Source organism: Agelaius phoeniceus, chromosome 35 (genome assembly GCF_051311805.1).
Source record: "Agelaius phoeniceus isolate bAgePho1 chromosome 35, bAgePho1.hap1, whole genome shotgun sequence".
Lineage (NCBI taxonomy): Eukaryota > Metazoa > Chordata > Aves > Passeriformes > Icteridae > Agelaius > Agelaius phoeniceus.
The window spans coordinates 1589121-1616892 of record NC_135299.1 but is presented as its reverse complement, the minus strand read 5'-3'; the positions used below and the strand labels follow the sequence as shown (position 1 = coordinate 1616892).

The window sequence follows — 27772 nt, the reverse complement described above, 5'->3', positions numbered from 1 at the left end:
TGAGTTCTGATTGGTTGAAGGGCGTGTCTATCAGAGCCGTTACCAGGGAGGGGCGTGGCTGTTGAGTGAATGGCGGGCATGTTGGTCACCGTGGCAACCGAGGGCGGGGACATTGCTGCTTCCTGCACGCACACTGCTGATAGGCTAAAACTACTGTCAATCAAGGCGGCAGGAGCAGAGGGGCGGGCGTGAGATCAGAGCTGAATTTTGATAGGTCAAATCAGCTGTCAATCGATGAAAAAAAAACCCGGCGAGCGCCTTTCCTATTGGCTGTGGCCGCTCCTCGGCTGCCGGGTGGGTGGCGGAAGCGGAAGCGGCCGGTGCAGCCGCGGCGGGAGGGATGAAACCGGCTCCGGGACGGCGGCGGCTCCCGGTACTGCCCGTGCTGCTGCTGCTGTTCCTGCCCTTCCTGCCCTTCCTGTCCCTGGGAGCTGCAGGTGAGCGGGGCAGCGGCGTCCAAGGGCGGAGAGCGGGAGGAGCGGGGCGGCGGCAGCTCCCGGGGCAGCATGGCGGGACAACGGGAGCGGCCCGGTGCCCGCTGAGCGCCTCCACGCTGAGGGGATCGGTGCGGCCCGGTGGGACCGGGATTTCCCGTCCCGCTGTGCCGATCTCCGGGTACGATCCGGCCTTCAGTGCCGTTCGGGATCTGCTTCACCTCAGGGGCCGGAGGCACCGTCGGGTTTGTGTCGCTGAGGTCGGATTTTGGAGCTCGGAGTCGAGCCAGGAGAGGTTATCCTAGAAAAGAACCAGAGAGCGAATTCCAAGGAAAACAGCGGGAAAACCGTGGGGGATGTGGCAAAGTGGAGCATCCCCGGGCAGGGGAAGGATTGGGTGGGTGAAGCAGGATCTGAACCCCTCCCTGTGTCTTCCCAGGCACCAAGGATGCCGTTATCCAACTCCAGGAGGGACACGACTCCTGGTACCAGAAATCCCAGCGCTTCTGCTACACCAACACGCGCGCCCCGCGATGGAACGACGTCTGGACCAGGACACAGGTGACAGCAGCAGGAGGAGGAGGAGGCAGCAGGTCCTCCCTGCTCCAGCCCCTCCATCTATCCATCCTTGCACCCATCCATCCATTCAGAGAATTCTGGGTTGGAAGAGAACTTTAAGATCACCGAGTCCAACCCAGCCCCAACACCTCACCTGGCACCCACTGCCACACCCAGGTTTTGTTAAACACACCCAGGGATGGTGACTCCACCACCTCCCCAGGCAGAACATTCCAGAATTTATCACCCTTTCAGTGAAAAACTTTTTCCTAATATCCAACCTGAATTTCCTTTTGCACAGCTTGAGGCTGTGTGCTCTGGTTCTGTCAGTTCTTGGAGAAAGAGCCCAACCCCACCTGAGCTCAGCCACTTTTTAGGGAGCTGTAGAGAGTGATAAGTTCACCTCTGAACATAAATCTCTGGGGCAGGACCAACTTCTAAGATAGGAATCCTTGGGGCAAAACCAGCTCCTGGGGCAGGAACCCTGGGGCAGAACCAGCTCCTGAGGCTGGACCAGCTTCAGGAACATGAATCTCTGGGGTAGAACCAGCTCCTGGGGCAGGAACCCTGGGGCAGAACCAGCTCCTGAGGCTGGACCAGCTTCAGGAACATGAACCCCTGGGGCAGAGCCAGGTCCTGAAGCTGGACCAGCTCTTGGTTCACAAATCTCTGGGGCAGAACCAGCTCCTAAGACAGAAATCCCTGGGGCAGAACCAGCTCCTGGGGCAGGAACCCTGGGGCAGAACCAGCTCCTGAGGCTGGACCAGCTCCAGAACCATGAATCCCTGGGGCAGACCAAGCTGCTGGGCCAGAAGCAGCTCCTGGGACAGGAACCCAGCCTCATTTCTCCAGGCTGAACCCCCCCATTCCCCTCTCTCTCCCCCCAGATCCGCGTCACCAGCCGCCGCATGATCCGCGTCACCCAGGTGGACAGCGAGGAGGAGCTGGAGAAGTTCAGCCTGTGGAACGTGGCCTTGTCCTTCCTGAGGGGCAAACTCAACAACACCAGCATCGATGTGGATCTCTACAGCAACAAAACCTGCCTCAAGGTCGAGCTGCTGGAGCCTGACACCACCTACTCCGTCGTCCTCCTGCGACGTACGTCCCCTCTGTTAGAAATGAGAAGCTTGATTAGGCCAATATTCAAGCAGCAATCAATTTATTAATTAACATGGTAAAGTGTGAGCAATACACTCTGTGTAAAGTGGGGGAAGTTTTCCCTCCAACTGCACACCCATAGTTGAGGTTTACAGGTATTTATAGGGGTACTCATCAGCTTTCTCAGCAGTTTCTGTTCCCAATTTTTACTTCACAATTCTATACACTATTGTAATTTAGTTTTTCTCAGGATGTATCCCAAAAAGCAGGATCCCAGATGGTGGTGGTCCAGTTTCCAAAAGAAGAAAGACAAATCCCATCTGGTGGAGTCCAGCTCCCCAGATGTGGGTCCACCTTTTAATTACAAGGACTATAAATCTCATAACAGTGATGTCCAGCTTCCCTTGGTTGAAACCATAAATCCTTGAGTTGATGTTCATCTTCCTTTCTCAAGCTGCTTTTCTCTGTTTTGTTAAGGCCTGAGATAAGCATATTTCCTTTATATATATTCCAAAGCTATAGTTTCAAGGATACAAGCAATATTCTAAAATTATACTTCAAAAGGTTATTATTGCAGAGCTCTTTAAGGATTAACTATAAGCAAAGAGCAACATCCTTTAATTCAAATGTTCCTAAATCAACCAAGATTAATTGCAAACAAAGATAGGTTCAAAGGCCTTCTTCCATGCATTACTTTATTATTAGAATTTACTTTATTATTAGAATTCCCAACTGTCCCATTGTCAGTCTCTACACATACCACAATCACAAATACACACATTGCCTGTATGTACCTGACCCAAAACACAGCTTTGTATTTCACACCTCCCTGGAAAGGGGAAAGGGGTCTGGGGATGCCCAGGGGACAGCAGGACAGGACAGCTCATGATCCACAGACCAGTTCCTTCCTCAGGAAGGGATTTTGGTGTGCAGAAGGAATTTGGGGCACTTGGAGGTCCCATCCCTGTCTCCTGTCAAGCCTGTGGTAGGTGGGAGCTTCCCGCTGTGCCCATCTCCATTGGGATTAATTTTTTTTTTTTTTTCCCCAGGTTTTGATCCTAAGCTGTTCCTTGTTTTCTTCCTGGGCCTGCTGTTGTTTTTTTGTGGGGACACACTGAGCAGGTGAGCCCCCTCCTTTCCCTGGTGGCTCCTGCCTGGGGGTGTTTGTGCACAGATATCCATAAAGCACCAGCTGTGATTGATTCCCTGTGTGATCATTGCAGGAGCCAAATCTTTTACTACTCAGCTGGGATCAGTGTTGGCTTGTTGGCCTCTCTGCTTATCCTTGTCTACATGATGTCCAAAGTCATGCCCAAGGTAGGTGTCACATCTTGAGGGGGTCAGAGACCTTGTAACCCTTTCCATACCTGTACTGGGATGGACTGGGTTTGTTACTCAGCACCTGGGGGAGGTATCCACAACCTGCCTGTGCTCCCCCCAGAAAAGCCCTGTGTACTTCCTGCTGGTTGGAGGTTGGTCCTTTTCCCTCTACCTGCTTCAGCTGATCTTCAAGAACCTGCAGGAGATCTGCAAGTCCTACTGGCAGTACCTCTTAGGTAGGTGGGAGCTCTGAGATTCACCGGGTGAACATCTCCTAGTGGAACTATGGAGCAAAGCTGAGGCTCCCTCTCCCTGCTGCTGGTGTCAGGTTCCTCCTCATCCTCACAGAGCCCCCAATTTCTGCCCCATCCCTGTGCTCCCCCACAGGTTACCTGCTCACTGTGGGCCTCCTGAGCTTCGCCGTGTGCTACAGGTACGGCCCCTTGGAGAACGAGCGCAGCATCAACCTCCTGTCCTGGGCCCTGCAGCTCCTGGGGCTGCTGCTCATCTACTCGGGCATCCAGATCCACCCCATCGCCCTGGGCCTGGTGCTGGTGGCTGTCTGCACCAAGAACCTGGATTACCCCTTGCAGTGGGCCTTTGCTGCCTACAGGTGAGGAGCTGGGAGCTTGGGATGCCCCAGGGATTCATGTTCCAGAAACTGGTTCAGCCTCAGGAGTTCGTTCTGCCCCAGGGTTCCTGCCCCAGGAGCTGGTTCTGTCCTGAGAGCTGGTTCTGCCCCAGGGATTTCTGTCTTAGGAGCTGGTTCTGCCCCAGAGATTTGTGTACCAGGAGCTGGGAACTTGGGATGCCCCGGGGATTCATGTTTCTGAAGCTGGTCCAGCCTCAGGAGCTGGTTCTGCCCCAGGATTCCTGCCCCAGGAGCTGGTTCTGTCCTGGGAGTGGTTCTGCCCCAGGGATTTGTGTACCAGCAGCTGGTCCAGCCTCAGGAGCTTGTTTTATCCCAGGGTTCCTGCCCCAGGAGCTGGTTCTGCCCCAGGGATTCCTGTCTTGGGAGCTGGTTCTGCCCCAGGGATTTGTGTACCAGGAGCTGGTCCAACCCAGAGGTTCTTGCTGTGGGAGGTGATCCTGCCTCAGCTGCTGGCCTTGCCTTAAGAGTTCCTGCTCCAGGAATCCTGCCCTGTGAGGGTGGTCCTGCCCCAAGGGTTCTGTCCTGAGAATTCCTGCCCCAGGGGTTCTGTCCTGGGGTCCCGTCCCAGGGTTTCTGTCCTGAGAGTTCCTGCCCCAGGGGTTCTGTCCTGAGAATTCCTGCCCCAGAGGTTTTGACCTGAGAATTCCTCCCCCAGGGGTTCTGACCTGAGAGCTCCTGTCCCAGGGGTTCTGTCCTGGGGTTCTGTCCCAGGGGTTCTGTCCTGGGGTTCTGTCCCAGAGGTTTTGACCTGAGAGTTCCTGCCCCAGAGGTTTTGACCTGAGAATTCCTGCCCCAGGAGCTGCTCCCAGCCCATCCAGGCAGTCATTAACTGGTGTTTCCCCCCTGGCAGGAGGGTGCAGAGTTCCAAGCTGGGCCCGACCCCTCCTCGGCTGCTGACAGAGGAGGAATTTCAGCTCCAGGGCGAGGTGGAGACCCGAAAGGCCCTGGCAGAGCTGAGGAGCTTCTGCCAGAGCCCCGAATTCTCTGCCTGGACCACGGTGTCCCGCATCCAATCTCCTAAAAGGTGACATCCCTGACAGTGAGCTTGGGGTGGCCACCCTGTGTCCCTCTGGGCTGTCACCTCTGTCCTTAGAGACACAGAACTGTGGTGTGAGGGGGGAAAGGATGGATAACAGCAGGAAAAGGGGGAAAGGATGGATAACAGCAGGAAAGGGGGGAAAGGATGGATAACACCAGGAAAGGGGGAAAGGATGGATAACAGCAGGAAAGGGGAAAGGATGGATAACAGCAGGAAAGGGGGAAAGGATGGATAACAGCAGGAAAGGGGAAAGGATGAATAACACCAGGAAAAGGGAGAAAGGATGGATAACAGCAGGAAAGGGGGGAAAGGATGGATAACAGCAGGAAAGGGGGAAAGGATGGATAACACCAGGAAAGGGGGAAAGGATGGATAACACCACGGGTGGAAAGGGGGAAAGGATGGATAACACCAGGAAAAGGGGAAAGGATGGATAACACCAGGAAAAGGGGAAAGGATGGATAACACCAGGGGTGGAAAGGGAGAAAGGATGGATAACACCAGGTCCCAGCTGCAAAATGCTTCACCTGTGTGTGTCAGGGCCTCTCCAGAGGCACTGGACACACCTGCCCAACGTGCTGCTCCATGGTTTCTCCCAGGTTTGCTGATTTTGTGGGTGGTGCTTGCCACGTCACCCCCAACGAGGTGTCAGCCCATGAGAGGGAGTTCGGCCTGGAAAGTCTCTCCATTGATGAGGAGCTCTTCGAGGAGGATGATGATGATGATGTTGATGAAGAGGAGGAAAACATCAGTGACTCCTCTGGTGGGAATCACAAGAGTGATTCCCTGTTCCACAACCATGTGGATGTCCAGTGAGGTCAGCTGCACTGACCTGGCCAAGGAGCAGAATTTGGGCTGCTCCAGGCATGGTGGGGTTGGACCTGGTGGGGTTGGTCCTTGTGGGGCTGGACCTTGTGGGATGGTCCTTGTGGGGTTGGACCCTTGTGGGGTTGGACCCTTGTGGGGATGATCCTTGTGGGGCTGGACCTTGTGGGATGGTCCTTGTGGGGTTGGACCCTTGTGGGGTTGGACCTTGTGGGGTTGGACCCTTGTGGGGATGATCCTTGTGGGGTTGGTCCCTGTGGGGATGGACCCTTCTGGGGTTGGTCCTTGTGGGGTTGGACCCTTGTGGGGATGGTCCTTGTGGGGATGGTCCTTGTGGGGTTGGACCTGGTGGGGTTGGACCTTGTGGGGTTTGTCCTGGTGGGGTTGGACCTGGTGGGATGGTCCTTGTGGGGTTGGCCTTGTGGGGATGGACCCTGTGGGATTTGACCCTGTTGGGATGGTCCTCATGGGGTTGGATCCTGTAGGGATGGTTCCTGTGGGGATGGTTCCTGTGGGGCTGGTCCTCGTGGGGATGATCTTTGTGGGGATGGACCCTGTGGGTTTGGACCCTGAGGGTTTGGACCCTGTGGGGATGGTCCCTGTGGGTTTGGACCCTGTGGGGATGGACCCTGTGGGGATGGTCCTTGTGGAATTGGTCCTCATGGGGATGGTCCTTTTGGGGCTGGTCCTTTTGGGGTTGGCCTTGTGGGGATGGTCCTTGTGGGGTTTGACCCCGTGGGGATGGACCCTGTGGGGCTGGTCCTTGTGGGGATCTAGACCCCCTCTGACAGGGAGCAAAGGGTTCTGAGCTCCCTGCAGCTCCTGCCTGAGGTGTGAACACGGCTCTCAGCACAGCTCTGGGTGTTGGGAGGGGGGTGGGACACCCAGGAAACGCCCCCAGGCTGGGAAGTGACCAAGATGCAGCCTGGACCCAGCCCAGCATTTGCAGTGGGCGTTTAGGAGCCCCTTTCCCCCTCTCTGGGGTGGGGATGGACCTTCCCCTGCATCTCCTCTGCAGGTTCCTGAGGGTGACACACACGAGAGGAACTTTGGACCTGTCCTGTTGGTACCTGCGTGCTCAGCACCTGCCTGGAGCCGTGGTGAGGAGTCACCTGCTCCTCCTCCTCCTCCTCCTCCTGGTTCAGAGGTGTCAGAGGGCTCCAGCTGGTCGGGCCACACCTCTGCCTTGGCTTCAATCCCGTGTGGATACCAAAAACTCCTCCATGGAGCTGTGTGTGGAGCCTCAGGGTCTGCTGGCTGCCCCTGGATGTGGTGTTGGGGTAGAAGCTGTTCTCAGCCTCCTCTCCCCATGCCAGAGCTGAGGATGAGTGTGGATGTGCTTCCTCCCTGCCTCACTGCCCTTCTCCTGTTACTTCTCTCCCAGCAGGTGTGGGCAGGGACTGAGGGTGACCCCACTGATGTTCCAGTGGGGAACTCTACCAAATCCCAAAGCTGGCGGGGACACCCCAGTCTATGCAACTTCCTAAGCAATAATGCTGCCCTCACCTGCTCACAGTGTCTCAGCTCCAGCCCCTACCTCACCTGGAGCTTCTGCCATCAGTTTGTCCCAGTCCCAGGTCTGTCCCTGTCCCAGGTGTGCTTCCCCAGCCCTTGCTGTGCTTTCCTCCCTGTTCAGCTGTGAGCAGATTCAGTTACTTCATCCCCCCTCCCTGCTTCAGCGTGGTGGATGACTGATTATATTTTTAATAAAGATGTATTTTTTAGGTCCTGAGCCTCATTTGTTCATCCTGCTGTGACCTGTGGGAGGTCATTCTGCTGGGCATGGTTTGTGGGGACACAACAACCCCTGGGTGACACATTCCCTGGGGTGGGGACCAGGTGTCCTCCTTGGGGCCAGGTATCCTTGGAGCAGCCCTGAGCATTCTCGATTCTCCAGCCCCAGCTGCTCCTGCTTCTCCAGCCCTGTACCTTGCCCCTGTTTCCCGCAGCCCAGGAGAGGAAGCTCCCTTTGTTTGCTCGGCTCCAGGACTTTCCCTGCTTGTTCCTGCTCCGAGCTGCCGGCTGGGGAAGGTCGAGCCGGGACCTCGGGCAGGAGCTGCAGCCGGGGCCACTCCTGAGGCTGATCCCCGCTTGCTGCTCCTTCGTGCCTCAGTTTCCCCAGCTCAGAGCTCTGGGGGAGGGCCCTGCGGTCTCCCCCTCCCCTCGTGGGCCGGACGGGGCCAGCACCGGGCGCTGGGCTGGGCTGAGCCCCGCCGGTTCCGGGGCAGCTCCAGCTGAAGCCACTCCAGCAGCTCCTGCTCTGCGACCCGGAGGTGAGTTGGGGACCCAGGCAGCACCTGAAGCCCCCGAGCCCCCCAGTCCTCAGCTGGATCGGGGTACCCTGACCCCACAACCCCCATCCCATGGGATGTGGGGACCTGGTGGCATTGGGAACCCCAGGGTGAGCCCAGCACTGCCCTGGAGCTTGGGGGGGCTCTGTGGTTCCCATCCCACCCTGCTGACCTTGGGGTCCCACCCAGCAGCACGGGGGGCTCAGACCCCTGGAGGGTTTTGCCATCTCTAGAGGGTGCTGGGACCACCTCCATCGCCCTTTTTTTGCCCCATCTTTCCCCACCTTCTCCTCATTTGTGAACTTTCCCCGGGGCCACCTGGGTCCTATTCTTGGGGCAGGGATTAATTCAGCCTCCACTTCCTCCCTCCTTCCTGGCAGGAGGAAGCCGGGGTGGGAAGGGGACCCCAAGCCCACCAAGAGGTCACCCCCAGGAGCTGCTTCCCCCCGGTGTCCTCCATCCCTCACCCGTGAACTTTCCCCGGGGCACCGATAAGCGGGGCTGGGTTTACAGCCCAGCGCCCCAGCTGTAAACTGGGGGTGAAGGTCACCCCAGGACCGTGACTGTGCTGTCACAGACAGGTGAGAGATGGAGGACACCGGGGGGAAACAGCTCCTGGGGGTGACCTCTTGGTGGGCTTGGGCTCCTCTCCCCACCCCGGCTTTCCCCTGCCAGGAAGGAGGGAGGAAGTGGAGGCTGAATTAATCCCTGCCCCAAGAATAGGACACAGGTGGCCGCATTTCCTGCCCGGGTCTCCTCTTCCCCCCAGCATCCGGCTGCCCCCAGCCCCTCCACGGGCTCCTGGACACCAGGACACCCCCACAAGGTGCCCCCCGTGCTTTTTGTGGGTGTGTGGCTGCCTTGTCCCCCATCCCCAGGGCTGGGGGGGAGAAACCAAGATCCCACAGACCACTGAGGAGCTTGAGGGGTGTTTTGGGGAAGGGGCTGCGTGTGTGTGGGTGCAGATCCTCCATCCCCCGTGCTGTGTCCCAGCTGCCCTGGAGCTGCCCGGCCATGGAAGGCTCCTCCTCGCTGCTGGACGCCGAGGCTGTGGCGGATCTGGTGCTGCTGGACCCGCTGACTGAGGAGTCGCTGGTCCAGACGCTGCGGGAGCGATTCCGGCGGCGCGACATCTACGTGGGCAGCGGGACCGGGGGGGTCTGGGGTGGGGAGGGACGGGGACGGGGGCTGCTGTGTGGGAGTGGGGTACATGGGGTGTGTGGTATGGGATATGGGGTACGGGGTGTGGGATATGGGGATTGGGATATGGAGTATGGGATGAGGAATGGGATATGGGATATGGGATGGAGGTTGGCAGGGCTGCAGGGTCTGGGAGGGGGAATGGGATATAGGTGGGGAATGGGATATGGGATATGGGATTTGGGTGGGGAATGGGATATGGGGAATGGGATATGGGGTATGGGATGGGGATTGGGATATGGAGTATGGGATGGGGATTGGGATATGGAGTATGGGATGAGGAATGGGATATGGGATATAGGATATGGGATATGGGATGGAGGTTGGCAGGGCTGCAGGGTCTGGGAGGGGGAATGGGATATGGGTGGGGAATGGGATATGGGGAATGGGATATGAGTGGGGAATGGGATATAGGGTATGGGATATGGGATGGGGATTGGGGTATGGGGAGTGGGATATGGGGTATGGGATGGGGATTGGGATATGGGGAATGGGATATGGGGTATGGGATGGGGATTGGGAGGGCTGCAGGGTCTGGGATGGGGAATGGATTATGGGGAATGGGATATGGGATATGAGGCATGGGATGGGAAAGGGATATGGGGTCTGGGATGAAGACAAGGATCTGAGATGGGGATGGGGAGCACCAGGACGTCGCAGCCCCTCATCCCTGCTGTCCCACAGACCTACATTGGGAATGTGGTGATCTCAGTGAACCCATATCAGTCCCTGCCCATCTACACCCCGGAGAAGGTGGAGGAATATCGCAACTGCAGCTTCTTCGCCGTCAAACCCCACATGTGAGCGAGCACGGGCGGGCTGCTGGTGCCCTCAGCCCCCTGGATTGTGCCAAGGGCATCGCTGCCGGGCAATCCCAAAAGAATCCACCTGGGGCAACACCACAGCCACAACCGGGGGAGGGTCTGGACGTTTCCTGAAGCCCCCAGATGGTTCCAACCCCTTCCAACCCCTCTTGCCCCCCAGCTATGCCATCGCTGACGATGCCTATCGCTCACTGCGGGACCGGGACAGGGATCAGTGCATCCTCATCACCGGCGAGAGCGGCGCCGGCAAGACAGGTACAGCCGGGGCTGCAGGGGGGGCTCAGGGCACTGCGAGGGGCACAGCAGCGCCCACGACCCCACCCCAATTATCCCCCACCCCTCTCTGGCAGAGGCCAGCAAGCTGGTGATGTCCTACGTGGCAGCCGTGAGCAGCAAAGGGGAGGAGGTGGACAAGGTGAAGGAGCAGCTCCTGCAGTCCAACCCTGTGCTGGAGGGTGAGTGCAGCACATCCTGAGCTCCTCCTCGGGCATCCCAGGGCTCGGGGCTGTCCCCTTGGACTGCACCTGAACTCCGCCTGCTCTCCTGCAGCCTTTGGGAACGCCAGAACTGTCCGGAATGACAACTCCTCCCGATTCGTGAGTGAGCTGGGCCCTGCGGGGGCCGTGTGGGTCCTGATGGGGCTGGGAGAACAGAGGGGATGGGGATGGAGATGGGGGGATATGGGCAATGTGGGGATATGGGGATGGGGGCGTTGTGGGGGTGTGGGGAATGTGGGGATGGGGATGTGGATATGGGGAAATGTGGGGAATATGGGGATGGGCATGGGGGGATATAGGGATGTGGAGATGGGGATGGGGGGATGTGAGGAATGTGGGGATGGGGATGTGGATATGGGGGGATGTGGGGATGGGGGGATGTGGGGATATGGGGGTTGTGGGGGTGTGGGCAATGTGGAGATGGGGATGGGGGATGTGGGAATGTGGGGATGGGGATGTGGATATGGGGGGATATGGGGATGTGGGGATGTTGGGATGTGGATATGGGAGGGATATGGGGATGTGGATATGGGGGGATATGGGGAATGTGGGGATGGGGGGATGTGGAGATGGGGATGGGGGCTGTGGGGAATGTGGGGATGGGGATGTGGATATGGGGATGTGGATATGGGGATGTGGGGATATGGGGATGTGGATATGGGAGGGATATGGGGATGTGGGCATGGGGGGATATGGGGAATGTGGGGATATGGGGATGTGGATATGGAGGGATATGGGGATGGGGGGATGTGGGGACGTGGATATGGGAGGGATATGGGGATGTGGGGATGTGGATATGGGGATATGGGGATGGGGATATGGGGATGTGGATATGGGAGGGATATGGGGATGTGGGGATGTGGATATGGGAGGGATATGGGGATGGGGATGTGGGGATGTGGATATGGGAGGGATGTGGGGATGGGGATGTGGGGGATGTGGATATGGGAGGGATATGGGGATGGGGATGTGGGGATGTGGATATGGGAGGGATATGGGGATGGGGATGTGGGGATATGGGGGGAGTGGAGCTGCCAGTCCCACCAGGACCCCCTTCCCTGACCCAGCCCCCTCTCCCAGGGCAAGTACATGGACATTGAGTTCGACTTCAAGGGCGAGCCCCTGGGAGGGGTGATCAGCAACTGTGAGTACCCACCAGGCATCCCACTGCGCACACCCCTGTGGGAAAGTGATTTGGGGAAAATTCTTCAGACCTGACAGAAGGTTCTGTCGTCTGTGTACAAACCTTGAGGTAAAAAATACTGATTTGGATATACCATAGGGTAAGACAGATGTTGCTGAGAGAGAAATAGAACTAAAACCAAATTTCAAAAGGCAGCCTTGCAAAAAAGGCTTCGTGAAGCTTTGCAAAATTCAGAGAACTTGCGGAATACGTTATTAAATGATTCAAGGGTTTATTCTATTCATTATCCAAGCCACAACGTGATTTAACCCAACATGACCCCTCCCTGCAGACCTGCTGGAGAAATCCCGCGTTGTCCGGCACGTGAGGGGCGAGAGGAACTTCCACATCTTCTACCAGCTCCTGGCTGGGGCTTCACCACAGCTGCTCCGTAGGTCCAGTGTGTGGGATTTGGAGGTGGAACAGGAGCTGGGGAGGATCAGGGCTGAACTTCCACCTCCTCTCCCCTCCACCAGAGCAGCTGAAGCTGCGCCAGGACTGCGGGCACTATGGATACCTGAAGCAGGAGGGCTCCAGCCTGCCTGGCATGGATGATGCAGCCAACTTCCACGCTATGCAGGTACCCACGGGAAGACAAGACCCCCCAGGAAAAATCCTGGAGCCCAGCTGTCCTGGTTTAGGGCAAATTTGGGAGAAAACCTCCAAAAGGGGGCCCCTCCAGAAAGCAAACCCACATGGCCCCCCTGCCCAACCAGCTGGGGAAGGATTCCTTAGAGAGAAGTGGAAAGAACCTGTTTATTTAACAGGCAAAGCACCCCTCAGCACACAGAATGAACAATAACAGGTGACACCACTCTGAAAAAGATGACAAATTCAGAAAGTCTCTCTTGGGGGTGGTCGCTCTGTTATCAGTCTGTCCTGTGCTGGGGTAGCTGCTGCACCTTGGCCACAAGGTGCAAACTCTCGGTATTTCCCAGGTCCCAGTCTGGAGCAGGCTCGAGTTGGTCCAGAAAAGGGAAAGGAAAAACAGTCCAGGGAAAATTTGGACTGCTTAGCTAAACTAACTAATGAGCAGGAGCAAAAAGCAGGAGCAAAGCAGGAGCAAGAGCAAAGGGAAAAGCAAAGCAAAAAGCAAAAGCAGCACTGCCCCATCTGTGTGTCCCACCAGCCATGGGGGAGCAGCTGATAACAAAACCAAACCAAAACTTCAGAGCCAGTCTTGAAGGCACAGAACATAAACCCCAGCATAAACAGAACACAGGAATGGGGATACAAACATCCTAACATCACCCTAGGACACCCTTCTGTGTGTCCCACCAGTTGTGGGGGCGCAGGCTGATAACAAAACCAAAACCAAACATTCACCCTTCCGAGCCTGTCTTGAAGGCACAGAACATAAACCCCAGCATAAACAGAACACAGGACTGGGGATACAAACATCCTAACATCACCCTAGGACACCACCCCATCCTCTGAGCTGTTGTGTCCATCTGTCCATCCCCAGGATGCCATGAGGGTCATCGGCTTCTCGCCTGCCGAGGTGACAGAGCTGCTGCAGGTGACGGCCGTGGTGCTCAAACTGGGCAACGTCCAGCTGAGCAGCAGCTTCCAGGCCAGCGGGATGGAGGCCTGCAGCATCAGCGAGCCCCAGGGTAGGGATGGGAATATTGGGGTGGGGGAGACCCCCTCAGCCCCTCCTTGGCTCTGGAACTGCCTCTCCTCACCCAGAGCTGCGCGAGATCTGCGAGCTGATCGGGCTGGACCCCGGCACGCTGGAGAGGGCGTTGTGCTCCCGCACGGTGAAGGCACGGGACGAGACGGTGCTCACCACCCTCACTGTCCCCCAGGTGAGCAGCACCACCCCCAACCATGGGGCTTGGCATATCTCAGGACTTTAGCTGCTCAGAGTGACCCCAAGATATGGTAGGAAGTCTCTTTTCCCAGCCCGGCGCTCGAAGGAGTCAGAGCTCTTCAGTTCTCAAGGTTGTTTATTGTATCTTATTTATAAAATTTTTTCTCCTGTCCAGCTGAGGTCTGCTTAGCAAGACAGTCAGAGGCACTCTGCCCACCTTTTTATACTAAAAACTACGTGTACAATATTTACAATTACTTCCCAACACCTATCACCTGTGTTAGACAGTGAGCTTCCACTCAAACCAATCCAAAAGTGCCAACATCACAGCAGAAGATGGAGCCCAAGAAGAAGGAGGAGAAAGGCTGGACATGCCCAGATTCCTCTGTTTTGCCTCCTAAACCCCCATTCTAAATCCCCAAAATTCTACATTTTCACCCAGTGATTAATTCACCATCATTCTACTCAAACTCTTGTGGCTTGTAACTCCTCACACAAAGCTGGGAATTGTTCCCAGCCCTTGGGATGGTGTTAGTTTTTTATACTAAAAACTACGTGTACAATATTTACAATTACTTCCCAACACCTATCACCTATGTTAGACAGTGAACTCCTAAACCAATCCCAAAGTGCCACCATCACAGCAGAAGATGGAGGCCAAGAAGAAAAAGGACACATCCAAATTCGTCCATCTTGCCTCTTGAACCCTCATTCTAAATCCCCAAAATTCTACATTTTCACCCTGTGATTAATTCACTATCACTCTACTTAAACTTTTGTGGCTTGTAATCCGTCATATAAGGTTAGTCATTGTTTTTTCCAAGGGCTCAATCAAAGGCACAGGGGTCTTGGGCTCTGTGCCAAGGTCTCTGAGGCCCCTTGGGCAGGGTCTGGAGTCCTCCAGGGCAGCCTGAGGAATTTCCTGGGTTCTGACAATAATATATGTTATAAAATAATTTGTGCTAAAGGAAATTAAAACCACAGCATTTTGTGTACAAAGCCAATGTCGGGCAGCAAGCAGTAATAGGCTATGTGATAAAAATGGAGATCCAAGCATCATCAGACTGTCTCCAGGGATGTGTATTTCAAGGATTTTTTCCATCTGATAAGACCCCCAGCAGGAGGCGTTTGATAGGCATCATCAGAAGTTTATCCCAGGAAGTTTTCACCTGGCAGGATTCCACCAATTATCCACCAGTTCTGGGAAGCGGGGCAGCGAGAAAGAAAAACTATGATAATATGCTAAAATATGCTAAAGAAGAGCCCAAAAAACTGTATAAAACCCCTTAGAAATGACATTTGGAGACCCACAGGGACTTTGGTGCAGTAGAAACCAAACCCTGAGTCTCCCCGACCCTGATCGCCTGGCTGAGTCGAGATTGCTTGTGGCTTTTCCCAAATTTATACCTTGATGATTTCATAAATGTCCTTAATTATTGAATTGGATGATTCATTTAGAACGGGCTGGTGCCTGGCAGCCCACCATGAGCTGTCCCCTCTCCCCAGGGCTACTACGGCCGGGACGCGCTGGCCAAGAACATCTACAGCCGCCTCTTCGACTGGCTGGTGCAGAGGATCAATGCCAGCATCCAGGTGAGCTCCAGGAGATCCTGGAGCCCCAGAAGGAGCCTGGGCCCCCACCCCACACAGGGCTCAACACCTCCTTATGCCCCCAGGTGAAGTCAGACAAGCAGAGGAAGGTGATGGGTGTCCTGGACATTTATGGCTTTGAGATCTTCCAGGTGAGTGAAGGATCCGCCAGGGGGTTGGGAACAGCATTTGAGGCACAGGGCAGGGCTGGAAGCTCAGGAAGCAGCTGCCATAAAGGATCCTTCTCCCTCAGGACAACGGGTTTGAGCAGTTCATCATCAACTACTGCAACGAGAAGCTGCAGCAGATCTTCATCCTGATGACGCTGAAGGAGGAGCAGGAGGAATACGTCCGAGAGGTACCTCCAGCCCTTCCCAGAGCACAGCCCTGATGAGTTTCAGCCCCTCTGGGACGGGGAAGTGCTGGAGACGGCTCTGCTGCACGTTCCTCCCTCGCCCTGCTCCCTGCTGAGAGCACATTCAATGGCAGGAAGGGATTTAGGAACCTCAATCCCGTGGCCGGACATCCGGTTCCTGCCCCACAGCAGCTGTGGTGTCCGTGGGGTAGGGTCTGGTTATTCCTGTGTCTGACCCACATCTCCTCTCAGGGCATCCAGTGGACCCCAGTGGAGTTTTTTGACAACAGCATCATCTGCAACTTAATTGAGAACGTGAGTTGCCCACCCAGTGCTGGGATCTTGGGGTTCCAGCTCCCACCACAGCCCAAACTGGGATCCACTGGGTTGGTTTGGGGTGACACCTTGATTGGGATCATGAATTGCCCACCCAGTGCTGAGATTTTGGGGTTCCAGTTCCTCTCACAGCCCAAACTGGGATCCACTGGGTTGGTTTGGGGTGACACCTTGATTGAGATCATGAGTTGCCCACCCAGTGCTGGGATCTCGGGGTTCCTGGTCCCCCCCACAGCCCAAACTGGGATCCACTGGGTTGGTTTGGGGTGACACCTTGATTGAGAACATGAGTTGCCCACCCAGCTTGGGGTGGGATCCACTGGGGCTGGTTTGGGGTGACCCCATCCCTCATGGTGACACCATCCATCGCACAGAGCACCACAGGGATCCTGGCCATGCTGGATGAGGAGTGCCTGAGGCCCGGCGTGGTCAACGAGGACACGTTCCTCACCAAACTCAACCAGCTCCTGGCCACACACAAGCACTACGAGAGCAAGGAGACGCAGAACGCCCGGCGTGTCACCGACGCCAGCCTGCCACCGCGCTGCTTCCGCATCCACCACTACGCTGGCAAGGTCTGGCAGTGCCCTGATCCTCCTCCCTGTGCCACATTGCTCATCCCAGAGCCCTGATCCTCTTCCCTGTGCCAGGCTCCTCTTCCCAGAACCCTGATCCTCTTCCCAGAACCCAGATCCTCTTGCCAGTGCCACATTGCTCATCCCAGAGCCCTGATCCTCTTCCCAGCACCCTGATCCTCTTCCCAGAGCCCTGATCCTCTTGCCAGTGCTCTGATCCTCATCCCAGAGCCCTGATCCTCTTCCCTGCATCCTAATCCTCTTCCCAGTGCCACACTCCTCATCCTAGTACCCTGCTCCTCTTCCCAGCACCCCAGTCCTTTTCACAGCACGCTGGTTCTCTTTCCAACACCCTGGTCATCTTCACAATGCCCCAGTTCTCTTTCCAGCACCCCAGACCTTTTCCCAGTGCCCCAGTCCTCTTCCCAGCACCCTGATCCTCTTCCTTGTGCCACATTGCTCATCCCAGAGCCCTCATCCTCTTCCCTGCACCCCAATCCTCTTCCCTGTACCACACTCCTCATCCCAGAGCCCTGCTCCTCTTCCCAGCACCCCAGTCCTTTGCACAGCACCCTGGTTCTCTTTTCAACACCCTGGTCATCTTCACAATGCCCCAGTTCTCTTTCCAGCGACCCAATCCTCTTCCCAGCGCCCCAATCCTCTTCCCAGCGCCCCACTCCTCTTCCCAATGCCCCAGTCCTCTTCCCAGCACCCTGATCCTTTTTTCGGAACCCCAGTTCTCTTCCCAGTGCCTCAGTTCCCCTTCCCACCTTTGCACAGGAGATGTGGGGCTGTGCTGGACTGGGATCAGACTGGATCTGCCCCACTCCCTGCCCAGGCGCTGACCCCACCGCCCTCCCCAGGTGACCTACAACGTGACGGGCTTCATCGAGAAGAACAACGACCTCCTCTTCCGTGACCTCTCGCAGGCCATGTGGGCAGCCCAGCACGCTCTGCTGCGCTCGCTCTTCCCCGAGGGAGACCCCCAAAAGGTCTCCCTCAAGCTGCCCCCCACTGCAGGCTTCCAGTTCAAGTCGTCTGTGGCAATGCTGATGAGGAACCTCTACTCCAAAAACCCCAACTACATCAGGTACCAGCCCCTGGGGTATTTTCAGAGCTCTCCAGAAGAGGGGGAATGGTTGAATTTGATTCCATGTTCTTAGAAGGCTAATTTATTATTTTATGATCTATATTATATAAAAGAATGCTATACTAAAACTATATTATACTAGCAGTAGTATTTAACTGCCTTGATCCACTATAGTCAAAGACAACCAGTACAACAATTTTCTGGACCCTATTTGTGAAGGCAAGGATAGTTATGAGATTTTTATTAAGGTTTTTGGGTGGGTCCTCACTGGTTGATGTGCTGTCTGCTGATCAATGTATCTCTGTCTGTATCAGGGTTGCATTGACTTTGAATCTTCATATTTGAGTAATTTTTAAAAGAAAATGAGAGAATATAACACAGACATTGGAGAATACTGAGAATACTGAGTTGTAAGAATAGAGAAAGGATACAGACAGAAGGCTTAACAAGATACTAATGAAAAACCCATGACTCCTTCCAGAGTCCCAACACAGCTGGCTGTGATTGGTCACTAAATAAAAAAAATCCACATGAAACCAATCAAAAATGACCAGTTGGTAAAGAATCCCCAAACCGCATTCCAGAGCAGCAAAACACAGGAGAAGCAAATCAGATAATTATAGTTTTCATTTTTTCTCTGAAGCTTCCCAGGAGAAGAAACCCCGGCGAAGGGAATTTTCAGAAAATGTGACAGAGACACCCCCGGGGGCGTCTCTGAGCACCCCAAACCCCCTCCTAAAGTACCAACTGTGCTCTGCAGGTGCATCAAACCCAACGACACCAAGTCAGCCATGGTGTTCACGCCGGAGCTGGTGCTGGCCCAGGTGCGCTACCTGGGGCTGCTGGAGAACGTGCGGGTGCGGCGGGCGGGCTACGCCTTCCGCCAGCTCTACGGGCCCTTCCTGCAGCGCTACAAGATGCTCAACGCCCAAACGTGGCCCCGTTGGGACCGTGGGGACAGGTAACGGGACTGGCACGCACCCCTGTGAGGCTCAGGGGGCTGCCAAGGGAGGCAGAGTGGAAGTTTTCCAGGGTAGAAGTCCGTTTTGATTTAGGTGAGATGTACGTTTTTGAGTTGAGTCTGTGGTTAGAAAACACGGCTGTTTAGCCTGACTGCAAAAGCCTGGGCTCAGAGAAACTGCTTCAGGGAAGGACAGAGGTAAGGGGAGGGAGACAGAAGGTGATAGAGAAAGACAGAGAGACTGCTGTGAGAGCAGGTCAACCCGACCTAGGAATTCTTTCTGATAAAGAAGAACTAGCAGCAAATGTCACACGAAATTCATAAAAATGAATATGTATCAAGCTGTGACAGTGTTCACAGGGGTCTTAGGATGAGGGAAGAGACGAGGATCTGACTCCATGTTTCAGAAGGCTTGATTTATTATTTTATCATATATATTACATTAAAACTATCCTAAAAGAATAGAAGAAAGGTTTCATCAGAAGGCTGGCTAAAAATAGAATAAGAAAGAATGATAACAAAGGTTTGTGGCTCAGCTCTCTGTCCGAGCCAGCTCACTGTGATTGGCCATTAATTACAAACATCCAAGATAGGCCAATCAAAGATTCACCTCTTGCATTCCACAGCCACAGATAATCAATGTTTACATTTTGTTCCTGAGGCCTCTCAGCTCCTCAGGAGGAAAAATCCTAAGGAAAGGATTTTTCATAAAAGATGTCTGTGACAAACCTGACCTAAGAATTCTTTCTGATAAAGAAAAACTAGCAGCAAACGTCACATGAAATTCGTAAACATGAATATGCATGAACCTATTGTGAAATTCCATGCATATATATTTGAGAGGGGGATAAAAAGGGACCTGGAGTTCCCAGAAGTATGCATGGCATTTTAAAAGAACCATTCCCACATGTGGCCGGCACTGTAATAAACATACCAGCTTTACAACTTCCACAAAAATTGTGGAGTTTTGATTATCTCCACAAAACACCGACCCTGAATTGTTGTCTTATATATCATGAGTTCTATTATCATTATAGTGCAAGGATTCCATATCACCAGAGTTTCACACCTCCTCAATGTTTCTCGTAGGCAGCTTCTCTAAGCACTGACTGTTCCTGGTCCTTGCAGCAGCCATCCAACTCCAGACCCCACCAATCCACTCTTTTATACCACTGTTCTTATTGGCTTCTTATTGGTGTGGCCTGTTAACATCAGGCCTGCTCCTAATTTTTAGTAATTGGTTCAGCTGCACATCTTTGGGGGGGGATAAGATTACATTCTAGACCACCTTCATATTGGATCCCTCTACACCAACTCTGCCCCGATGCAGGGAGGGGACCGAGGTGCTGCTGGCAGGTCTGGAGCTCCCCGCCGAGGAGCTGGCGTTTGGCCACACCAAGATCTTCATCCGCTCGCCGCGCACCGTGAGTTTGGGAACGGGGCAGTTCCAGAAGGGATCTCAGTTTGTCCTGGGAGTTCCTGGGGCTGCTCAGTGAGCCCGTGCTTGCCGTGGTTGTGCCCAGCTCTTCGACCTGGAGCGGCGGCGCCAGGAGCGCGTGGCCCAGCTCGCCACCCTCATCCAGAAGATGTTTCGGGGCTGGCGGTGCCGGACCCAGTACCAGCTGATGCGCAAGAGCCAGATCCTCATCTCTGCCTGGTTCCGTGGCCACAGGGTGAGGAGAGGACGGGCCCTGGCCATGCTTCCCCTGCCCACCCCTCTCCCCCTGGCTCTCCAAGCCCACCCCACTCACTCTCTTGTTCCCCCGCAGCAAAAGAACCGGTACAAGCAGATGAAGCGGTCGGCACTGATCCTCCAGGCGTATGCACGGGGCTGGAAGGTGAGGGCTGGGCAGCTCCAGAGCCACCATGGGGCTGGCCTGGTGTGGGGCAGCAGGGTGGATGGGGACAGGGGCTCTGTGTGCCCCACGGTGGCACCAGGAGCTCCGTGCATCCCACGGTGGGACCAGATTCACCCTCATCTCCTCTCCCCGTCTTTCCTCCTTCTCTCCTGCCTCTCTCCTGCCTCTCCCTCTCTCTCCATGTCTGTGTTGGTGTCTCCCCCTCGGGCTCCCTGGGCTCTCCACCCCTGCAGTCTCGCCGGCTCCTCCGGGAGCTGAAGTCCCAGTGCCGACGCCACGCGGCCGCCACCACCATCGCTGCTCATTGGAGAGGGTATCAGGTAACAGGGCCACGCGCCCTCAGGCCGCCTCTGTCCTGCTGTCCGTGCCGTCTGTCTGTCTGCCCACCCCACTCCTGCCCACCCTGTCGGGCTGGAACCTCTGTTCTCTCCACTGGAGCCAAAGAGGGATGGGGGACGTGGGGGATGTGGGGGACAGGGGATACATGGGGGACCCTTTGTGGGGCTGGTGGTGATGTCTTGGTGTCCTCACCGCTGGCACTGTCCCCACAGGCACGCAGGACCTACAGGAAATATTTCCGTTCCAGCGCCAGCACCTGCCTGGCCAACTTCATCTACCGGCGACTGGTGAGTGGGGCTGGGGGAGAGGGGACCACGCTGCCGTGCCAGCCCCCTGCCCTGCTGGGTGCCCCTGCCCTCCCCTGACCCCCTGCCACGTTGTCACCCACAGGTGCAGAGGTACCTGGTGGGGCTGGCCAAGAACCTCCCCCCGCTGTCGGTGACCGACCGGACCTGGCCCCCGGCACCCTACAAGTTCCTGGGTGAGACCAACCAGGAGCTGAAAAACATCTTCTACCACTGGAAGGTGGGAACAGGGGAGAATTCCAGGTGGGATTTCGGTGTGCCAGCTCACCTGAGAGAGGTCTTTGGTGGCACCAAATCGTCCCCTCCCTCGGCAGTGCAAGAAGTACCGGGACCAGCTGCCGGCGTCGCGGCGGGCGCAGCTGCAGGCCAGGCTCTGCGCCAGCGAGCTCTTCAAGGACAAGAAGACCCTGTACCCCAAAAGGTGCCAGGGCAGGGGGCTGGGGGTGCAGGGGAGCTCGGGGCAGCAGTGGCTGATGGCCTCGTCCCCAGCCTGCAGCAGCCTTTCCGTGGGGAGTACCTGGGGCTGAAGCAGAACCCCAAGTACCAGAAGCTGCACGCGGTGGCCAAGGACAAGCTGGTGATGGCTGACAGCGTGAGGAAGGTGAACAGGGCCAGTGGGAAGGTGAGATCTGCTTTGGGGCCGTGCTCTGGGCTGTGGGAGGGCACACGGGGACACCGTGACCCCCTGCTCTGACCCCCTGGCCACCCTGACCCCCTGCTCTTGGTGACCCCCTGCCCACCCTGACCATCTGCCCATGCTGATCCCCTGCCCACAATGACCACCTGGTCTTGGTGACCCCCTGCCCATGCTGACCCCCTGCTCTTGGTGACCACCTGCCTACATTGACCCCCACCCACGAAGACCACCTGCCCACACTGACCATATGCCCACCCTGACCCCCTGCCCACCCTGACCATCTGCCCATGCTGATCCCCTGCCCACAATGACCACCTGGTCTTGGTGACCCCCTGCCCATGCTGACCCCCTGCTCTTGGTGACCACCTGCCCACACTGACCACCTGCTCACACTGACCCCCTGCCCACACTGACCCCCTGCCCACACTGACCCCCTGCCCACACTGACCACCTGCCCACACTGACCATGTGCCCACACTGACCTACATGCCCACGCTGACCCCCTGCTCATGGTGGCCACCTGCCCACACTGACCCGCATGCCCACGCTGACCCCCACCCACAGACAGTCCCACGCCTGCTGCTCCTCACCACCGAGCACCTGGTCCTGGCTGACCCCAAGGCCGCCCAGCCCAAGACCGTGCTCAGCCTCAGTGACATCCGTGGCGTCTCAGTCACCCGCTTCTCCGACGGCTTCCTGGCCCTGCACCTCAAGGAGGTACCTGGGGAGGGGGGCCCTGGGGGCTCAGGGGGTCCCCAGCAGGGCTGACCCCCTGTTTGCCCCACAGGTCTCCACGGTGGGGGCCAAGGGTGACTTCCTGCTGGTCAGTGACCACCTCATCGAGCTGGTGACCCGCCTGTACCAGACCTTCGAGGCCACCACGGGGCAGGCGCTGCCCCTGCACATCACTGACAGGTGTGGGTGGGGCTTTGGTGGGCGTGGTTACAGCGGGTGTGGTCACGGTGGGCGGAGTCTGAAGGGAAGACCTCAATGGGTGGGGCAGGACAGGGCTGGGAGCGCAGAGGGCGTGGCCTCTGTGGGTGGGGGTACTGGAGGGTGGGGTTATTGTGGGTGGGACAGGGCGGTGCTCAGGGTGGGGTTGAGGTGGGGGTGGAGCCTCCAAGGGTGGGGCATCATGTAAGTGATTTGATTGGCTGCAGCAGGAAGCTGCTGAGGAGTGGGTGTAACCAAGGCTGCTCATTGGGCAATGAGGGGACGGGTGTGGGCGCGTCCCCCTCCCACATCTCCATCCTGATTCCTCCCCTCCATCCTCCCCCTCCAGGTTCTCCACCCGCTTCCCGAAGGGCGACGTGTCCATCACCGTGGTGGAGTCCCCCAAGGCCAGCACCAACGGCCCTGTCTGCAAGAAAAAGGGCAGCAACAAGATGGAGGTCCTGGTGTACTGAGGGGACCCTCACCAGGACCCACCCTCACCCTGGCACCCTGACACCCCCTTTATGTCATCCCCCACCCCCATGGGTGCTGGCAGCACCCAGGCATCGCTCCAAGCCCATTAAAGGGATGCTGACGTGTCGGTACCAGGGCGGTGTCACCTCCTTACAGGTGGGGTGGGACCTCAGGGGGCAGTGCCCAAGCTGGGGGGGCACAGCCTGGTGATGTAGCCCCTGATCCTGGCCTCCTGCTTTCCTGACTTTTCCTGATGCCTGATTGCAGCCAGCACTCAGCTTGTGGTGATTGGAGAGGCTCCAAATTGTGGCCACTTTTCCCATCAAGTGGCTCACAGCTCGCGCTGCTTCAGAGGCAATTTCTTGGCGGCCGTGGGTGGCTGCATGTGAGGTCCCTGTCATCCTCCTGCCTGCTCTGGATGTCCTTGTGCCCCTGCCCAAGGTCCCCCCACCCTGCTGCAGGACACCCTTGCCTGGGCTGGTGCTGGAGCTGCACTTAGGGACCAGGAACGTGGAGAATGGGACAGAGGGAATTCACTGCACAGCCCCAGTGACTCTGCAGCCCAGGACCTGTGGGACCTCCATCAGTCCTGCATCCCTCAGGTGCCTCAGGACCCCCATCAGGACCCCAACAGGACCCCCATCAGTCCTGCAGTGCCCAGGACTCTCTGGACCCCCACCAGTCCTGCAGCTCTCAGGATCTGTGGGACCCTTCCAGCCCCAAGAATCCTCAGGACCCCATCAGCCCTGCAGCCCCCACGTCCTTCAGGAGCTCCATCAGTTCTTCAACGCCCCAGGACCTGCAGAACCCCTGCCAGTCCCCCAGCCTGGAGAATCCTCAGGACCCCATCAGCCCTGCAGCCCCCAGGTTCTTCAGGAGCTCCATCAATCCTTCAACCCCCCAGGATCCATGGGACCCCCTCCCAGTCCCCCAGCCCCCAGAACCCTCAGGACTCCCACCACTCCTGCAGCCCCCAGGACCCCACAGCCTTCATGACAGGGTCTCCCCCCCTTTTCTGCCTTTCCCCCCCTGCACTCATCACGCTCCTGACGAGGCTTTTTATCCTGTCCCCACACATCACCCGCGTTACCTCGGGGAGCTGCCAACTCCCCGTCACGTCACCATCAGCACCAGCTCCCAGGTGGGCCCTGGAGCAGCTCCAGCACGTGGGTGGGGCACGTGCATGTGCACTGTGGCACTTTTGGTGGCCTGGCCGTGTCCCAGCACCGAGGGCTCCCTGCTCTGTCACGTCCCAGCACCAGGGACCTTCCCCCTCGCCCATAAACAAGCCCGGGGCACCGCGGCTCTTCACAGCTGCGTCGCACTTGGCATCTCACAAGTAGGTGTTATTAATTAATTAGACCGTCTCTGGCCAGGCTCCGATTTAATTAACGTTGCCGGTGCTGCAGATGCTGCCCTGCCCCGGGCTGTGTTGCCACGTGAGCCGCTTTCCCGAGGGGCTGCTGCAGCCACCGGAGCAGTCACCACTGCCTGTTGCTCGGGATGGAGACCTTGGCTCTCATTTGTTGGCCCAGTCCTTTCCTCTTTGCTGGTGCCCCTCTGTTTCCCCCCAAATTTTCCTCCCCATCTTCCACCTTGGCGCATCCTGGCATGAGAGAGGGCAGGCCTGGCGTGCAGCAATGGGGCAGGGCGTGAGGTACCTGTGAGCGTGCGTGTGCGGGCACACCTGTGCTTGTGTGTGCAGGTGAACACGTGTGTGGGAGCCTGGCCAACCCCCTCTCACCCACGAGATCCCCAAATCCAGTGTGCACCACCCAGCATCCAGCCAGGACCACTCCTCCATGCGTGTCCCCACACGTGCCAACAGACACGTGATGACATCATCACAACGAGGGGCTGGGGGGCTGCGTGGGCACCGTGCCCGTGTGCTGAGCCCCCACTCTGGGGTTCCTGCATGGGCACAGTGCCCGTGTGCTGACCCCCCATCCCAGGGTGGGCACAGTGCCTGTGTGCTGACCCCCACCCCAGAATGGGCACGGTACCCATGTGCTGACCCCCATTCTGGGGTTCCTCCATGGGGACAGTGCCCATGTGCTGACCCCTACCCTGGGTTTCTGCGTGGGAACGGTACCCATGTGCTGACCCCCATTCTGGGTTTCCTGCATGGGGACAGTGCCCGTGTGCTGACCCCCATTCTGAGGTTCCTGCATGGGCACAGTGCTCGTGTGCTGACCCCCATTCTGAGGTTCCTGCATGGGCACAGTGCCCGTGTGCTGACCCCCATTCTGAGGTTCCTGCATGGGCATGGTGCCCATGTGCTGACTCCCCACCCCAGAATGGGCACGGTACCCATGTGCTGACCCCCACCCTGGGTTTCCTGCGTGGGCACAGTGCCCGTGTGCTGACCCCCCACCCCAGGGTGCCAGCGTGGGCACGCGTGTGCCGCTGTGTGACTCCGCTGTGTGTGAGTGCTGCGTGGGCGTGAAGCTGCAGGCTGGGGGTACCACCTCCCCCCGGCCCCCATTGGCAGCTCTCCTCTTGCCCACCCACGCCGTGCCATGGGCAGAGCCCCTTATTTAGCGCCGTGCAGCAGCTGCTGCCCCGGTATTTCGCCTCCCGGCTGAGCCCGGGCCGGGGGAGCTGCCCACCACCACCTCTGCCCATCACCGCTGCCCACCACCACCTCTGCCCACCCTCTGCTGCCCACCACCACGCCTCGAGGGGTCCCTGCTCCGCAGCCACCGGCGCCGAGGGTCCCTCAGCCCCCGACTCCACCGGCAGGTCGGTGTCCCTGTGTCCCCCACGGTCCTGGGGGCTTCCCGGGGGTCCTGGGGAGCTGCTGTGCCCTGTGCTCACCCCGCTGGGGTTAGGGGAAGGCAGGAGGAGGAAGAGGAGGTTGGGACGGCGCTGGGGAGGGCACAGGAAGGGGGAGAGATGGGGTGAAGGCGTCGGTTGAATTTGGGGAGGGTTTGGTGAGGGGCTCTGGAAGCAAATCGAGCTGTGGGCAGGCATATGCGTGCCAGGGGATGCCAGCGTGCCAGGGAGCGTGCCAGGGGACACGGGTGTGCTGAGACCGGGTGAACGTGCAGGACGGAGCCCGAGCCGTGTCCGTGCCCCACCCTCGCGTTTGCACGGCTCGTGTGCGAGTGCACAACCGTGGCACCACGGCCACCAGCGGGGACACGGCACCTCCGGGGCCACAGCGGGGCCGTGTCCCCCTGCACGCCCCGTAATGACCCCCCCAACCCTGGAATGCACCCCCGGGGGTCCAGGGGACACCGGCAGCCCGGGAAGCGGCGCGGTCCCTCCTCCGCACACCCGAGAGGGGGTCCCGCCGCCCCCGGCCCGCCCGTCTCCCGTCTCCTTCCCTCCCCAGAGCCCGGTTCGCTTCAGACTCATCCGGGGCCGCCCCATCGAGGGTTCGCCGGCTCGGGACAGCCCCGGGAAGCTCCGTCGCTGATCGCTGTCCCCCTGAGGATGAAGAACCGACCGGTGCTGGCGGTGCTGCTGCTCCTGGCGCTGCCGCTCACCCCCGCCCGCCGCGCCCCCGCCGCCCCGCCGGGCCCCGCGCTGGTACGGCCGTCGGAGGGGGGGAACGGCGGGCGGATCCCGGATCCCCGGGACCCCCCGGACCCCTTCCCACCCCTCTCACCCGCTTTGCTCCCGCAGGGGATGCCCGTCCCCGAGCCGCTGCCGTGGAGCCCCCGCGGCAGCCCCGGGGCCGCCGCCGCCGCCGCCGCCGCGCTGGAGCTGCTGCGGGAGGAGGGCGCCGGTGAGGGGCGGGAGGGCTCGGATGGGAGGGTGTCGGTCCGCCCGGTGCTCGCTCACCTGTTTCGGTCTCTTCCAGGTCCCCCCGCGGCGCCGCAGAAGAGTAAGTCCCGCCCGGTGCCGGTGTCGGTACCGGCGCCGGTACCGGTGCCGCTGACGGCCGGTCTCTCCGCAGGAGACATGCACGATTTCTTCGTGGGGCTCATGGGGAAGCGAGCAGCGGAGCCTGGGCGAGCGGCGGGGCGGGGAGGCGGCAGCCCGGCCCCCCGGTGCTCCCCGGGACCCCCCGCTCCCGGAGAGGCCCCGCTGCGGGCGGCCTGAGCGGCGGAACGAGCCCCGCACGGGGCTGTGCCCGGTGTCCCGGGGATGGTGGGACCGGCTGCGGGAGCGTCCCCGGCTCCGGCGCCCACGGAGCCGTCGGGAGCGCGGCGGTGCCGCCCCACGTGCGCGTGTCCGTGCACCTGTGTACACCTGGACGTGTCCCGTTATACACCCACCCGTGTCTGCGCGGGACACGCGCAAAATGCGGCTCCGTGTCTTGGCTGCGCCTCCGGGACCCGCTCGGGACAGCCCGGGGGATGGGGATGCGGGGATGGGGATGCGGGGAGGGGGATGCGGGGATGAACCCACGGGGATGGGGATGCGGAGATGAACCCACGGGGATGAGCCCACGGCACCACCGGGGCCGGGGTTCGTGTTCTCTTGGGCTACAGCGACCTGTCCCTTCCCCACGGCAGCCCCCGTAACTGGAGAAGTGCCCGTGTCCCTTCCCGTGTCCGTGTGTCCGTGCCCCTGTCCGTGTCCCTTCCCGTGTCCGTGTGTCCGTGCCCCTGTCCGTGTCCCTTCCCGTGTCCG

The 27772-nt window shown here is 58.2% G+C and overlaps 3 protein-coding genes across 6 annotated transcripts; all 3 read left to right on the top strand.

Moving 5' to 3' along the window:
• The first annotated feature begins 209 nt into the window (after window positions 1-209).
• NEMP1 (nuclear envelope integral membrane protein 1) lies at window positions 210-7650 on the top strand. 2 transcript variants are annotated; one of them, XM_077192659.1, is made up of 10 exons: window positions 210-437; window positions 874-995; window positions 1880-2090; window positions 3140-3212; window positions 3314-3407; window positions 3532-3646; window positions 3798-4023; window positions 4913-5086; window positions 5701-5864; window positions 6945-7650. In XM_077192659.1, exons 1-10 carry the CDS (start codon window positions 341-343, stop codon window positions 6950-6952), a joined length of 1284 nt encoding a protein of 427 aa, XP_077048774.1. In that variant the 5' UTR covers window positions 210-340; the 3' UTR covers window positions 6953-7650. The 2 variants fall into 2 exon arrangements, with proteins under 2 accessions (XP_077048774.1, XP_054505157.2); XM_054649182.2 differs by having other exon boundaries at window positions 5701-5918.
• A 25-nt stretch (window positions 7651-7675) lies between these two features.
• On the top strand, window positions 7676-23311 carry MYO1A (myosin IA). The gene is made up of 29 exons (XM_077192653.1): window positions 7676-8199; window positions 9211-9354; window positions 10102-10217; window positions 10402-10496; window positions 10592-10696; window positions 10791-10837; window positions 11819-11882; window positions 12214-12312; window positions 12398-12501; window positions 13387-13534; window positions 13611-13729; window positions 15241-15327; window positions 15411-15476; window positions 15578-15682; window positions 15932-15994; window positions 16390-16590; window positions 17454-17680; window positions 18441-18641; window positions 19972-20065; window positions 20165-20314; window positions 20411-20479; window positions 20734-20820; window positions 21052-21126; window positions 21230-21364; window positions 21459-21565; window positions 21634-21766; window positions 22346-22498; window positions 22569-22696; window positions 23064-23311. The coding sequence occupies exons 2-29, from the start codon at window positions 9232-9234 to the stop codon at window positions 23185-23187; spliced, it is 3225 nt and encodes a 1074-aa protein (XP_077048768.1). The 5' UTR covers window positions 7676-8199; window positions 9211-9231; the 3' UTR covers window positions 23188-23311.
• Window positions 23312-25725: 2414 nt separating this feature from the next.
• Window positions 25726-27435, top strand: TAC3 (tachykinin precursor 3). 3 transcript variants are annotated; one of them, XM_054649044.2, is made up of 5 exons: window positions 25726-25930; window positions 26526-26722; window positions 26819-26921; window positions 26997-27020; window positions 27093-27435. In XM_054649044.2, the coding sequence occupies exons 2-5, from the start codon at window positions 26627-26629 to the stop codon at window positions 27236-27238; spliced, it is 369 nt and encodes a 122-aa protein (XP_054505019.2). In that variant the 5' UTR covers window positions 25726-25930; window positions 26526-26626; the 3' UTR covers window positions 27239-27435. The 3 variants fall into 3 exon arrangements, with proteins under 3 accessions (XP_054505019.2, XP_077048831.1, XP_077048830.1); XM_077192716.1 differs by having other exon boundaries at window positions 26543-26722; window positions 26997-27435; XM_077192715.1 differs by having other exon boundaries at window positions 26997-27435.
• The last annotated feature ends 337 nt before the right edge of the window (window positions 27436-27772 follow it).